The sequence below is a fragment of the Colobus angolensis genome, unplaced genomic scaffold, assembly GCF_000951035.1.
Source record: "Colobus angolensis palliatus isolate OR3802 unplaced genomic scaffold, Cang.pa_1.0 Scaffold16, whole genome shotgun sequence".
NCBI classification, from domain to species: Eukaryota; Metazoa; Chordata; class Mammalia; order Primates; family Cercopithecidae; genus Colobus; species Colobus angolensis.
In genome coordinates, this window is record NW_012114710.1 from 23,550,332 (window position 1) to 23,562,805 (window position 12,474).

A 12,474-nucleotide genomic window follows, 5' to 3' on the forward strand; every position below is an offset into this window, starting at 1 on the left:
GATCCACCCACCTCGGCCTCCCAAAGTGCTGGGATTACAGGCATGAGCCACACCGAAAAATATCTTTAAAAAAAAATAATCGTGGCCAAAGAAAAAACTCTTGAGTATTGCTTGTGTTTTAATGAAAATATCCTACTTATCAGATGGCTTTTTATGGCAAAATGAATACCCCAAGGCATATGTCCTTAAGATTTGTAAACTCCCATTCTGTACATCTACAACACATGGGAATATCAGATGCATATGATGTAATAAACTATAGTTCATATTTATTAAAAATAAAATTTCACTAAAAAACACTTGTGGACAGGCTCCATTGTGGAACTATAAGACCATTTAAGCGTTTGTTTTTTTTTTACAGAACAATATTTTTTTTTAGCAAAAAGTAATTAAGAGGCTACTAGCACCGATAGATGTAATTGAGATAAATGGCATGCTTAGAGCATAGCCATTACAAAGTCAAAGTCCTTTCAGGGAGTCTTCTGCAGTTAGGTAGGGTAAGTGACTTGATTTCTCTTATTTTGAGACGTTACTTTTCTTTTTTAGCTTTTTTTTTTTAATTAGTGGGAATAGAGGGTTGATGTCCAGAATTTAAAGAAAAGAAATACATACAAGTATGGAAAATCGTTCCTTTGGGGAAAAAATGCTTTTTGCTGTCTTATCTAGTCTTAGTCAAGGAAATATGTCCCATAGGTTAATATATCTGAAACATTAGAAGACTCCCACTCATATGAAAGACTGCTTTATTAACATGTAAATCTTTGTAAAATTGTAACAAAATCAGATTCATAGCTAGATATTGAAAATATATATAAAACCTTAGCTTATGGTAATTTCCTATAACATATTCCATATTAAACTATAGCATACCTTATTCTATTCATATTTACCTCACTGGTTCTTTTTTCTGCTCTATAAAGAGAAAAAAGGGTATGCCTAAAGCAATACTGTATATCTTTTATTGTTTCTGCTACAACTTAAGGTAAGATTTCTCCTTACTGATATTCTGCTGTACTTGGTATGAGGTGTTTTGCAGGGCTGAGAGAGATACTGTAAATCTGATTTAGGAATTATTGGTTTATATCTGATGAGTTCTATAAAAATCTCATTATACTTACTAAATCAGAATCTGTGAAAGTAGGACACTGGAATTTATTTTTAAGCAGATATTCCAGCTATGTGGTTTTTTTGTTTTTTGTTTTTTTGTTTGTTTTTTTGGCAAGGTCAGGAATTAAGAATTACTGCTAACCTGCAGAATAAATACAGTACACAGTGTAAACATAAGACGTCTGCTTTCTTTGAGCAACTTTGGGCTATGTTTACAGATTCCTCAGGATACATGAATTTATTCTCCTGCCTATTTGCTTAGGTAAATAAGTTTAAGAAAAACTACTGTAAGATATTTGTTGAATTATTAGAGCAAAGGAATGAAATAATAGATTTATTACCATTCAAAACATCGCTGAGACAAGATAGAGAAAGGAAAAGTAGTGTTAGAAGAATTGAGTAAAAAGAAAAGGAGAGTAGAACTGCAGATTGGGAGACTTGGTCAACTTTTGTATTTTTCATCTAGGCACGTAGGTATTTACTGATTAACAGCTAGTAACTTGTGCCCATCATAATGGATGTGTAAGTTTAGACAAGGTGGAATGTATAGCAATCATTTCCCTTTGCCACATGCACCTTAGAGCTAGCATTGTTAACAGGTAGTAGTAGTAGGAGTGTTCCTACCACCTGTCATTCATATTTTCCCAAAATTGAATATTTTTGTTTGGAATTTTAACATACTTGATTTTTATATGCAGAGAGCAATGAAGAGAATTTGAAAAATCATTCTTATAAATGTAGTTGTCTTTCACTAGTGAAAAATACGTAGTAGTTTAGAATTTTTAAGGATAATTTATCAAAAATAACCTAAATAAAAAATAATGTGGCTTCTTTTCCCTACTACGTGGTTATTCATTCAGTGAAACCAATACTTACTGAGTTAATGAGAGTAAACAAATAAGCAGTTGTTTATCATGTTCCTGGCACTGATTTTGTTGGTTTTTTGTTTTTTTTTTTATAATCAATACTTGTTATATGTGGAGAATATTTTAGTTTTTGGTAATAGAGAATATTTGAGTTTTAATGGAATTTTATTCTCTCTTAGGTCATGTTTACTGGTGAAAATATTCCTGTTCATCCTCATGTTTATAGCAATGGTCATATCTGTTTATCCATTCTAACAGAAGACTGGTCCCCAGCGCTCTCAGTCCAATCAGTTTGTCTTAGCATTATTAGCATGCTTTCCAGCTGCAAGGAAAAGGTAGGACTTTTCAGAATTATTCCAGATAATATCTCTTCTTTCAGTTTAAGTAGATAAACAATTTTAATACGTAATTCTTTTTATTTAGAGGAAGGACTTACGCTTTTTATTTTAAAATTATGGGGAATGTCATGTTTAGTAATAAATTCAAAAGTTATTTTGATACCTTTCATTCCAAATAGAACTTTTACATGTTGAACGGGGTAGAAGTCAGATTTACTGTTTTATATTTTTTTAAACAGGAAATGTACGGTATGTTCTTAAATCTGATTTTATTCCCAAAAGCATGCACAGGGTAAACGTGTACAAGAAGTTCCTTTTGTAGATTTCACAATGGAAAGCCTCAGAAAAGTGCATCATAGCTTCCTTCTCCCTTCTGCCAGCTCCCACCCTATCAACCTGTTTCAGGAAATTTTTCAGGAACCAGAGCTTTCCTGTCCTAATGATTAGGTTGAAGGAGGAAGACTAGTTTACCAGTAGAATTTTCAGGACGTTTCTTCCTGTTCTCCTTTATTAATCCACAGATTCTATGTCTAATGGACATGGAGGGGGAAAAAAAAACAGAAAGAAAAAAATCACTTATTAAATTTAAAATGTAGGCTGGGCATGGTGGCTCAACACCTGTAATCCCAGCACTTTGGGAGGCCTAGGCGGGTGAATCACCTGCGGTCAGGAGTTCGAGACCAACGTGGCCAACATGGTGAAACTTTGTCTCTACTAAAAATATAAAAATTAACTGGGTGTGATGGTGTATGCCTGTAATCCCATCTCCTCAGGAGACTGAGGTAGGAGAATCGCCTGAACCCAAGAGGCAGAGATTGCAGTGAGCCAAGATCACCCCACTATACTCCAGCCTGGGCAACAGAGTGAGGCTCCATCTCAAAAAAATAATAATAAAATAAATTTTTAAAATATTTTAAAAATTAAAAATATAAGTTTAGGATACCCTTTAAATGTGTCTGAATCCTCTGTGCACTTCTGACCCTCTTGTCATTCCTGCTTAAGGGTTAGTATAGCATAACATTTATGTATTTCTACATTTTAAAACCCCTCTTAAATCCCCATGAGGGTTTCCTTTTGCATTCTGTTTTAAACAGCTAGGGCAGAGGTTAGGGAGCTCTTTGTGTTTTACAGTTTTCTTCCCTTTTCTCCAAGTTGAATTGAATGTCATTTTTAGTAAACTAGTATTTGGAGAACTTTTAAGATAATAGTTCATTGTTAAATGATAGGTTATTTAGAATCTGAAGCACTCTAAGCCACAGCATGTGAAATAATGGGTTAAACTGTTTTTTTTGTTTGTTTGTTTGTTTTTTTACTCATTTGTTGCTTATTGCTGTCACATTTTCTCTTCTTACCCAGTCCCAACACACAGACACGTTTTAAACTTTTATGTGTAGGGCAAAGCAGTTTGTGGGTACAAGGCCTTCTGTGTTCCTGTTATGCTTAAAGACTGTAGAAAGGTGAGCTGGTAACGACAGGATTTAGTAAGAAAGTTATTAAGAGATGAATGTCAGTGATATCTGTACATAGTCTTGCATGTGCCTTATGACTAGATTTTTACATTTCAATATAATGACTTATTATTAAAAACTAGAGAATGACTATATTCTGTATACTTCCTTCATCTTCCTCTAACCCTCACCATTCCCCTTACACTCCAGTTGTCTGCTACTAGTGTTTCTTGCATACTTAGTATAAGACTAATTATTCTATTTAAAGCAGTAATAAACTATATTTTTACTGTAATAGTTGTATAATATGTTTAATCAAGATAATCTGGAAATCAAGATTTCCACAAAATACAATAAAATTCAAAAAACATTTACTAGGAACCCAGTGTGTGCTACTTTTACTGTGCTAAGTGGTAAGTTACAAAGATGAAGAGGAAAATTTGGTTTGGCATTGAGAGGATCTAGCTCCAAAGAAACCTTAAAAAGTGTTTTAGGCCAGGTGCAGTGGCTCATGCCTGTAATCCTAGCACTCTAGGAGGCCTAGAGGGGTGGAGCACTTGAGGCCAGGAATTCGAGACCAGCCTAGGCAAAATGGCTAAACCCTGTCTACTAAAAATAGAAAAATTAGCAGGGTGTGATGGCGCATGCCTGTAGTCCCAGCTACTTGGGAGGCTGATGCACAAGACTTGCTTAATCCCAGGAGGCTGAAGTTGCAGTAAGCTGATATCATGCCACTGCACTCCAAACTGGGTAACAGAGCAAGAATCTGTCTCAAAGAAAAAAGAAAAGTATTTTAAATACCTACCTACATGTTTTACTATTAAAACAGGTAAACTTTATTCTGTAGTGAACATGGTTCTATGGGCTTTACTTTGTTAATTCTACTACTATTAAAATATTTTACCTTAGGTGTTTGGAATTTTAGTCATAATTCTTTCATTCCAGTTTCCTTTTAAACAATCAGGAGTGGTTCCATAAGCTGAAGGTATTTAAATCCAGTATGCCATTAGATTGCAGTGGATTAAAGATAATTTCTGATACTGAGATCACAGGCCTTTCGGTAAATTTCACTTTGTTCGCATGCCTTTATAATATACTTACATTGTTCAAACTTTTCAGTTTGTATTCCATTCCTGAAACAATTTTGTAAGACATCTTTTGTATAGTTTCTTTTCCAAGAACTGTATCTCCCTGATCACTTGTCAGGGAGATAAATGATTTAAGCAAATAGAATTGAGTATTTCTTTTTTCTAAATATGTATTTTTTGAAGACTTTTCTGATGATTCTTGGGTTCTAATCAGTACATACCTAAAATGAGTTTGTGAAATTATTTGCTCTAGTAATACCAATTCCATATGAACATAGATTTGACTTTGTAGAATTAGCCCTTCCTTGAAGTAGTCAGGCATCTAATTTTATAATATTCATTTTTGCATCTAATTTCATAATATTCATTTTTTTAGGAATTTTCTCAAACTGTGTGCACAGATTAACTTGGAACGTGTGTTCTAATATTTCTTTTTGTTAAATAAAATTACTATTAATATTAACACATAAGAACATTATGAGGCTCAACTAGGCTGATAGTTACATATATGAGTTTTAGAAATGCCAAATGGACTAGCTGTTTTCCTTCTTGCTATCACAGAGTCCTACTCACCATTGCTTTCTGGTTAGACTTTCCTTAAATGATGTCATACCAAATTCACTTATTTTCATTAGCCTCAGGTAGAGGAAAGGATTCCCTTAATCTCTCATTTTCATTAGCTTAACTAAGCAGATTTAAGTCTGAAAATAAATTCTGCATATACACTATAAAATATTTAATGATAGGAAAATAATCAAGTTATTGGAGTGATTCTGAAAGGCATAAAGGAGACTTAAAGATAGCTATCATAGTGTCTATAAACTTTAATATAGCTTTAATATAAATTTGATGTTTCCAAGTCTTTGTAGAGGGTATACATTTTCTCTTCTCTAGTCAGTATCCAACAGATTTCAGGAAAAATCTCTTCCATAATGTATCTTCAGTGTTGTTGGCATCGCTTTATCTGAGGTAGCTCCCTTGCAGAGCTGCCATATATTTCTCATATTGTTCTAGTCAGGGCATATGTTCAGCAGAAAGGCCAATTACAGCAGAAATGCCAATAGATATTTTTCCCATTTTTTCTCTTAAATACTGTTTAGAAACTGAATCTTCTGGTCTATCTTTGATGGTATCCTATTACAGTAAAAATATAGTTCTTTGTGGAGGTGTGTACGTTGTTATACTTCTCCAGACAAATCTAGTTTAGTAGACTTTTCTGTTTTTTTGATTTTGTTTTGGTTTGTTTTGAGATGGAGGAGATGGAGTCTGGTTCTGTCGCCCAGGCTGGAGTGCAGTGATGCAATCTCGGCTCACTGCAATCTCCGACTCCCGGGTGCACGCCATTCTCCTGCCTCAGCCTCCCGAGTTAGCTGGGACTACAAACGCCTGCCACCACGCCCAGTTAATTTTTTTTTTTTTTTTTTTTTTTTTTGTATTTTTAGTAGAGATAGGGTTTCAGCATGTTAGCCAGGATGGTCTCGATCTCCTGACCTAGTGATCTGCCCGCCTGGGCCTCCCAAAGTGCTGGGATTACATAGGTGTGAGCCACTGCACCTGGCCCTTTGTTTTGTTTTATTATTTATTTATTTTTTGAGATGGAGTCTTACTCTGTCACCCAGGCTAGAGTGCAGTGGCACCATCTCGGCTCACTGCAACCTCCACCTTCTGGGTTCAAGCAATTGTCCTGCCCCAGCCTCCCAAGTACCTGAGATTACAGGTGCCCACCACCACTCCCGGCTATGTTTAAATTATGTGAATTTATGTTAAATTATGTGAATTTGCCTTTTCTCATCAGTCCTTCTTAATTTCCCTTATAATTAATTTAATTTTTTTGTTTGTTTGGTTGGTTGGTTGGTTTTCAGACAAGAGTCTCACTCTGTTGCCAGGCTGGAGTGCAATGGCACGATCTCGGCTCACTGCAACCTCTGCCTCCTGGGTTCAATCGATTCTCCTGCCTCAGCTTCACAAGTAGCTGGGATTATAGGCGCGCACCACCACGCCCAGCTAATTTTTTTGTATTTTTAGTAGAGACTGGGTTTCACCATGTTGGCCAGGCTGGAACCTAACACGGACCACACTCAAACACCCTTATTATTCCTTTTTTAAATTTAGGTGTTAAGCATATACATTTCCTGGAATACATTTATAGTTTTTATTCTTTTAGATACATGTTTTTTATGCATTCTGTTAATTTTGCTTAAGCTTTTATTAAAACTGTCACCCTCTTAGTTTTTCTGTTTTTCGACTTACCTATTTAAATTATTTTTTGTTTCAGAGACGACCACCAGATAATTCTTTTTATGTGCGAACATGTAACAAGAATCCAAAGAAAACAAAATGGTGGTATCATGGTAAGCAGTTTGAATTTGTAGTAACTTTTTAGCATTTTGATTTGAAGATTATATATATTTGCTGTTAAGACTTGGAGAAAAGAAGGGAAGCTATAATTGGTGTTATATGTATGTTATTTATGTAGTTTGGAGACACATAATCTCCAAGTAAGCCAAGAAGTACCAAAAAAATAGACTTTCAAACCACATTAACCTTTCACATAATGTAAAATAGTCTGAAGTTCATACAGTAATTTGTTTTTCCAATAAATCAGATTAAAGTTATTCCTTCCTCTTTCACCTCTCCCCTCAATGCAAATGAGCTATTTTTAAAAGGCACTGGATTCTTATTCTCCTGAATTATGACTGTTCTAGTCCGGTCCCCAATCCCGGGTACATAAAACTTTTTTTTTTCATTTACAGATAATTCTGTTTAAAATATCCTTGGTTCATTGACTTGGCGATGGCCGTTCTTTTCTCTTAATAATTTTCTCCTCTTGCTTGAACACTGAATGTTTGAATCATTCCCCTCCACCATTCTCCCTTTAAGGAACAACTTTGTTTTGAAAGTGAGTTTCATAGCAATCAAGGAATGGAAATATTTGTTATACATTGAGATGGTAAAGCAACTGTTCTGTCATCCAACTAGGATGGCTACAGAGAATCTTCTTTGAACTTTTCCTTCACTTTTTTTCCTTCACTTAATGCATTTCAGCTGTGTAGCACATGCTGTCTTCTCCTATATATATATCAGAATAGCAGTCACAGTCAATGTGAATAATAGCTTGTCCTGGCATTATAGGTAAATTTGGGTAATCTTATCAAAGATAATCATATACTTATAAAAAGCATAACATTAATTTTTTTATTAGAACTTTCCACAAGTCAGCGTATCTTTTTCTGCTTAGCTCTAAGTGTTATACTGCTTAGTTCCAGTATAACACCTAGTTACCAAGACATATGGACTCTTGATGTTTCTTAGCATCATCTAATTTTCAAAGGATTGCAGAACAGGCCAGTTTCTTTATGTGACTTTCAAGGCTAGGCAGAAAGTTCAGAAACTGAACAAAGGCTTACTAAGAATTGGATAAACACTTCTATAGAATTATAAACACTTAGCATTTCAGTTTCTAGAAACTAAGCGGAATTGTATACCTCACGTCTCAAGCTCCACAGTCCTCCTGTGTGGTGCTTCCCGACATACTTGGGTCAAGGTGAGTCGGTGTTTGCCAGATCTAAGCAAAGAGGCAAGAGAGGTTTGGTTTAGATTAATGACTATATATATATACTTCCTGGATGCTGGATGCAGGATGAGTCACAGTTAATGAAAAACAACAAATCTGAAATTCACTTCATTTCCTGATTTTATAAGAGGAGGACTCTGCTGACATGCTAAAGCTGAGCTGCCAGATACCAGTGTTAAAGTTCTTGAAAGAGACTTCTCTCAGCTTAACTTTGTGGTTTTCTACATTATTAGTTAGAATTCTTTAAGAATTAGGCCAGTCAGTTTACCCCACTAGTATTGTCTTTGTATGCATCATAGCTTATATTTATTTCTTTTGAGGTTCTTACTTACCACACAGTGATTTATTACCATGTAAAAAGTCACCTCATTAGTGTTTAGAGGTCTTTGGATATATTAAATAAAAAGTTGTATTGATAGTGACTGCACATTTCTTTATTACTTACTTGAAGTTGACTATCAATGTGTTTTCCAAAATTCCTTTATGGTTTCTGTTCACTAAGAAATTGAAGTCATACCTGCTTTGAAATGCAAATTTATTCATTGCCATTGCCAGTTAAGGCAGTTGGGGAGTGGGAGGGGATTCTTATGCTTTGAATAATCAATTGAGCAGGGAGAATAGGGTTAAAAAAAAATAAAGAAGCCTAACCAAAATAGGTATGCAAAATAGACAACTCACCTCAGCATGTAGATGGGTTAAGGAATTTTTTTTTATGATTCAGGGCTAGAATCTTCCTTAGAAAACAGATCTGCTTACAGTTCCATGCGCAAATAAATGAATGATTGAGGCCTCAAAGTTCCGTATCATAAAACAGACATGATAATTGTTCTTGGGAAGGATAGAAAGTATCTTTTGAACGTGTCTCTTTGTGAGACCATAAAAATAATTTCAGTGAGGCAGCCAACTAAAGTCCATTAGTTGTATGGTCCATTTGTTTTCTGAGGTCAGTATCAGGCATATACAACTTAATTTCATAAATGATTTGCTTTCCACAGAGGGGAGGACAGATTTGTGGCTGGCTGGAACCATTCTCCTTAAAGTGTTAGAAAATTGAATGGTTAGTTATAAACTATATGTTGAATATCCCTTATTTGAAATGGTTGGTGCCAGAAGTGTTTTGGATTTCTTTTTTTTTTTCCTCAAATATTTACATATACATAATGAGCTATCTTGGGGATGGGAGCCAAGTCTAAACATGAAATTTATGTATGTTTCACATATACCTTAAACACATAATCTGAGGGTAATTTTATACAAAACTGCATTTTTTTTTTTTTTTTTTTGGAGACAGAATCTCTGTCACTTAGGCTGGAGTGCAGTGGTGCGATCATGGCTCACTGCAGCCTCAACTTCCCGGGCTCTGGTGATCCTCCCACCTCAGTGTCCCAAGTAGCTGGGACTACAGGCAATGTACCACCATGCTTAGCTAATTTTTGTATATTTTGCAGGAGGTATAGGTGGGATTTCACTATGTTGCCCAGATTGGTCTCAAATTCCTGGACTCAAGCAATCTGCCTCAGCCTCCCAAAGTGCTGGGATTGCAGGCATGAGCCACCACACTGGAGCTATACAGCATTTTAAATAATTTTTTGCATGAAACAAAGTTTTAACTCTGACCTGTCACATGAGGTCAGGTCTGGAATTTTCCACTTTTGGTGTCATTTTGATGCTTAAAAAGTTTCAGATTTTGGATTTAGGGATGTTCACCCCGTGTAACTTAAGGCTTCTGTTGAAGGTTGGTTTCAGAGACCTAGGCTCATAGGAAATGAATTGGCATAATGTTTAGATGGCATATCCAACAAAATGAGTCTGTAATTTGGGGGAGATGTAGAAGAATACTGGTTTTTAAAAACCATGGACTGCATTCTGATTCTGTTCAGCTGGAACATTTCTATAGCAGTATAAAGACTACAAGAGGGCAGGAGCATAAAATTGTCTCAGACTAGTAATATCAAACTCCTTTTCTTCCTGCCTTATAGTTGCTGTCCATAGATTTACCTGTGTTGTGAACTTTTTTATTTGTACTACCTTTTGGAGTTACAAAACCATTTACTAAATTCCTGAGTCTAAACTTTTACTCTGTTTGTGCTTCTGTTTCCTGCTGATTAACAAGTCTGTTGTCTGCCTACTTTGAAATATTTCTTCAATTAGTTCATTAAAGGAAAATTTTAATTCCCTAAATTGTTGAGAGACAAAACTAAATATTTTTTCTTTCTTGGAGGTAGCATACACTTCATATCCACTGACCTATATTACTGTGTTCCTTTTTTTTCTAGTCTTCTGTCTCTGGGGATATACAAGGAGATGGGTTTCCATGATAGTTGGAAAACTATATGATAGTTTTTATTCTCAGGAGAAAACTAAATGACCTTCTTCTAATATAATTCTCTCTCATTTACATTTCTCAGAAGCCCAGTGAAGTTAGCCATGGTAGGTGTCACCTCTTTGAAACTGGTAGTTTGTATGTTATATTTGAAAGTGTAATTTTAGTAAAGGCTTCTGAAGTTCCAGGAAAAATATAAATGGTTAATATTAGATTTTTCTTTAAGCCATTATCTTGTCATAAATACTTTAGCCAGGAGATTAAATACACCATTCTTTTACCACCTTTTGTTGGCCTGTATTTGTCTTGATCCAAAATGGGTTTACTCAGTTATTTATTTATTTGTTTAGGTTGGGGGGTTAGTCTGGCCTGGTATCCAATAATACTTTCTTCTGGCTAGCAAACTATGTTCTTTCTACTAATGGATAAGTTTTTTGCTTCTCAGTTATGGCCTGCTATTTAGAAAAAGGATGGCCGTGACTTTGGCTCATACCTGTATCTATACTTAGAATTTGCTTATAAACTCTTGATTACATGTAGCCATCATGGATTTGTAATCCTGCAAGTCCCTGTGGATCTAGCTGTTATAGATCATTTGTTTCTTCAAAACTAGGTGGGTAGTATCATAACAGGGATTGAGATATGGAAAATAGCTTCACAAAGATACCGTAATCATTTTGGTAGCACATTCTACAGAAACCCACTATACTAAAATCAACAAGCTAATAAAGATGCATTTATGCTACCACCTGTCAAAGATGATATGTGGAGATACAAGTTTATTGGTAGTTAACTAGATAACATTATGTTCAAATTGAATTTTATCTGTCACTTTTCTTATTGTATGCATTGTTATCTTGTATCACCTTAAAATTTATCCCCAGTAGTTTGACATATTAGGTAGAATTTAGTGCCATCTTTTAGCTTAGAGATTTGAGTATGATTAGTTTTAGTGTTAGTTTTAGGGACCAACCCTATTGTTACTCTATTGCAGAAGTGATGTTTTAAGGAACTTCTTCATATTCCTAAGTTTGTTTTATATCCATAACAAGTATATGTTCTCTGTTCCAAGTACCACAATAATTTAAAGAACATCCCTTTTTTTTTTTGGAGACGGTGTTGCCTAGGGATCATGGCTCACTGCAGCCTCAACCTCTTGAGACTCAAGCGATCCTCCCACCTCAGCCTCAGCCTCCCAAGTAGCTGGGACTACAGGCATGCACTACCATGCCAGGCTAATTTTTGTATTTTTTTAGAGGCAAGATTTTGCCATATTGCCTAGGCTGGTCTTGAACTCCTGGGCTCAAGCAGTTCATCCACCTCAGCCTCCCAAAATGCTGGAATTACAGGCGTGAGCCACTTTGCATTGCCAAGAAAATTGTGAGTGAACCTTACAGGATATAAACTACTTGTTTTCTTAAAGATACTATTCTTATTTATTTTAAGGCATCTAATGAATTAGGGATAATTTATTTTTAAACTCCATTCTGTTTGGAATACTCTGAGTTTACCCAGCTTAGAAGTCAGATTTTACTGGTTTTTAATTAGCAGTATATCAATTCTAACATGAAATAGTGTATTAATGTTTTGTGTTGCTCTAAAGAAATACCTGAGACTAATTTATAAGAAGAGAAGTTTATTTGGCTCATAGTTTGGCAGACTGTACAGAAGCATAGTGCCGGCATCTGCTTCTGGTGAGGCCTCAGGAAGCTTTTACTCATGGTAGAAGG

The 12,474-nt window shown here is 35.3% G+C and overlaps 1 protein-coding gene across 3 annotated transcripts in view; it reads left to right on the top strand.

The window, feature by feature from the left end:
- UBE2W (ubiquitin-conjugating enzyme E2W (putative)) overlaps positions 1 to 12,474 on the top strand; it is an 82,190-nt gene that overhangs the window by 55,015 nt on the left and 14,701 nt on the right. For all 3 annotated transcript variants that reach the window (XM_011937196.1, XM_011937197.1, XM_011937195.1), the window contains 2 exons: positions 2,153 to 2,308; positions 7,123 to 7,198. In XM_011937196.1, the coding sequence (XP_011792586.1) occupies positions 2,153 to 2,308; positions 7,123 to 7,198 (232 nt within the window). The remainder of the gene's footprint in view (positions 1 to 2,152; positions 2,309 to 7,122; positions 7,199 to 12,474) is intronic.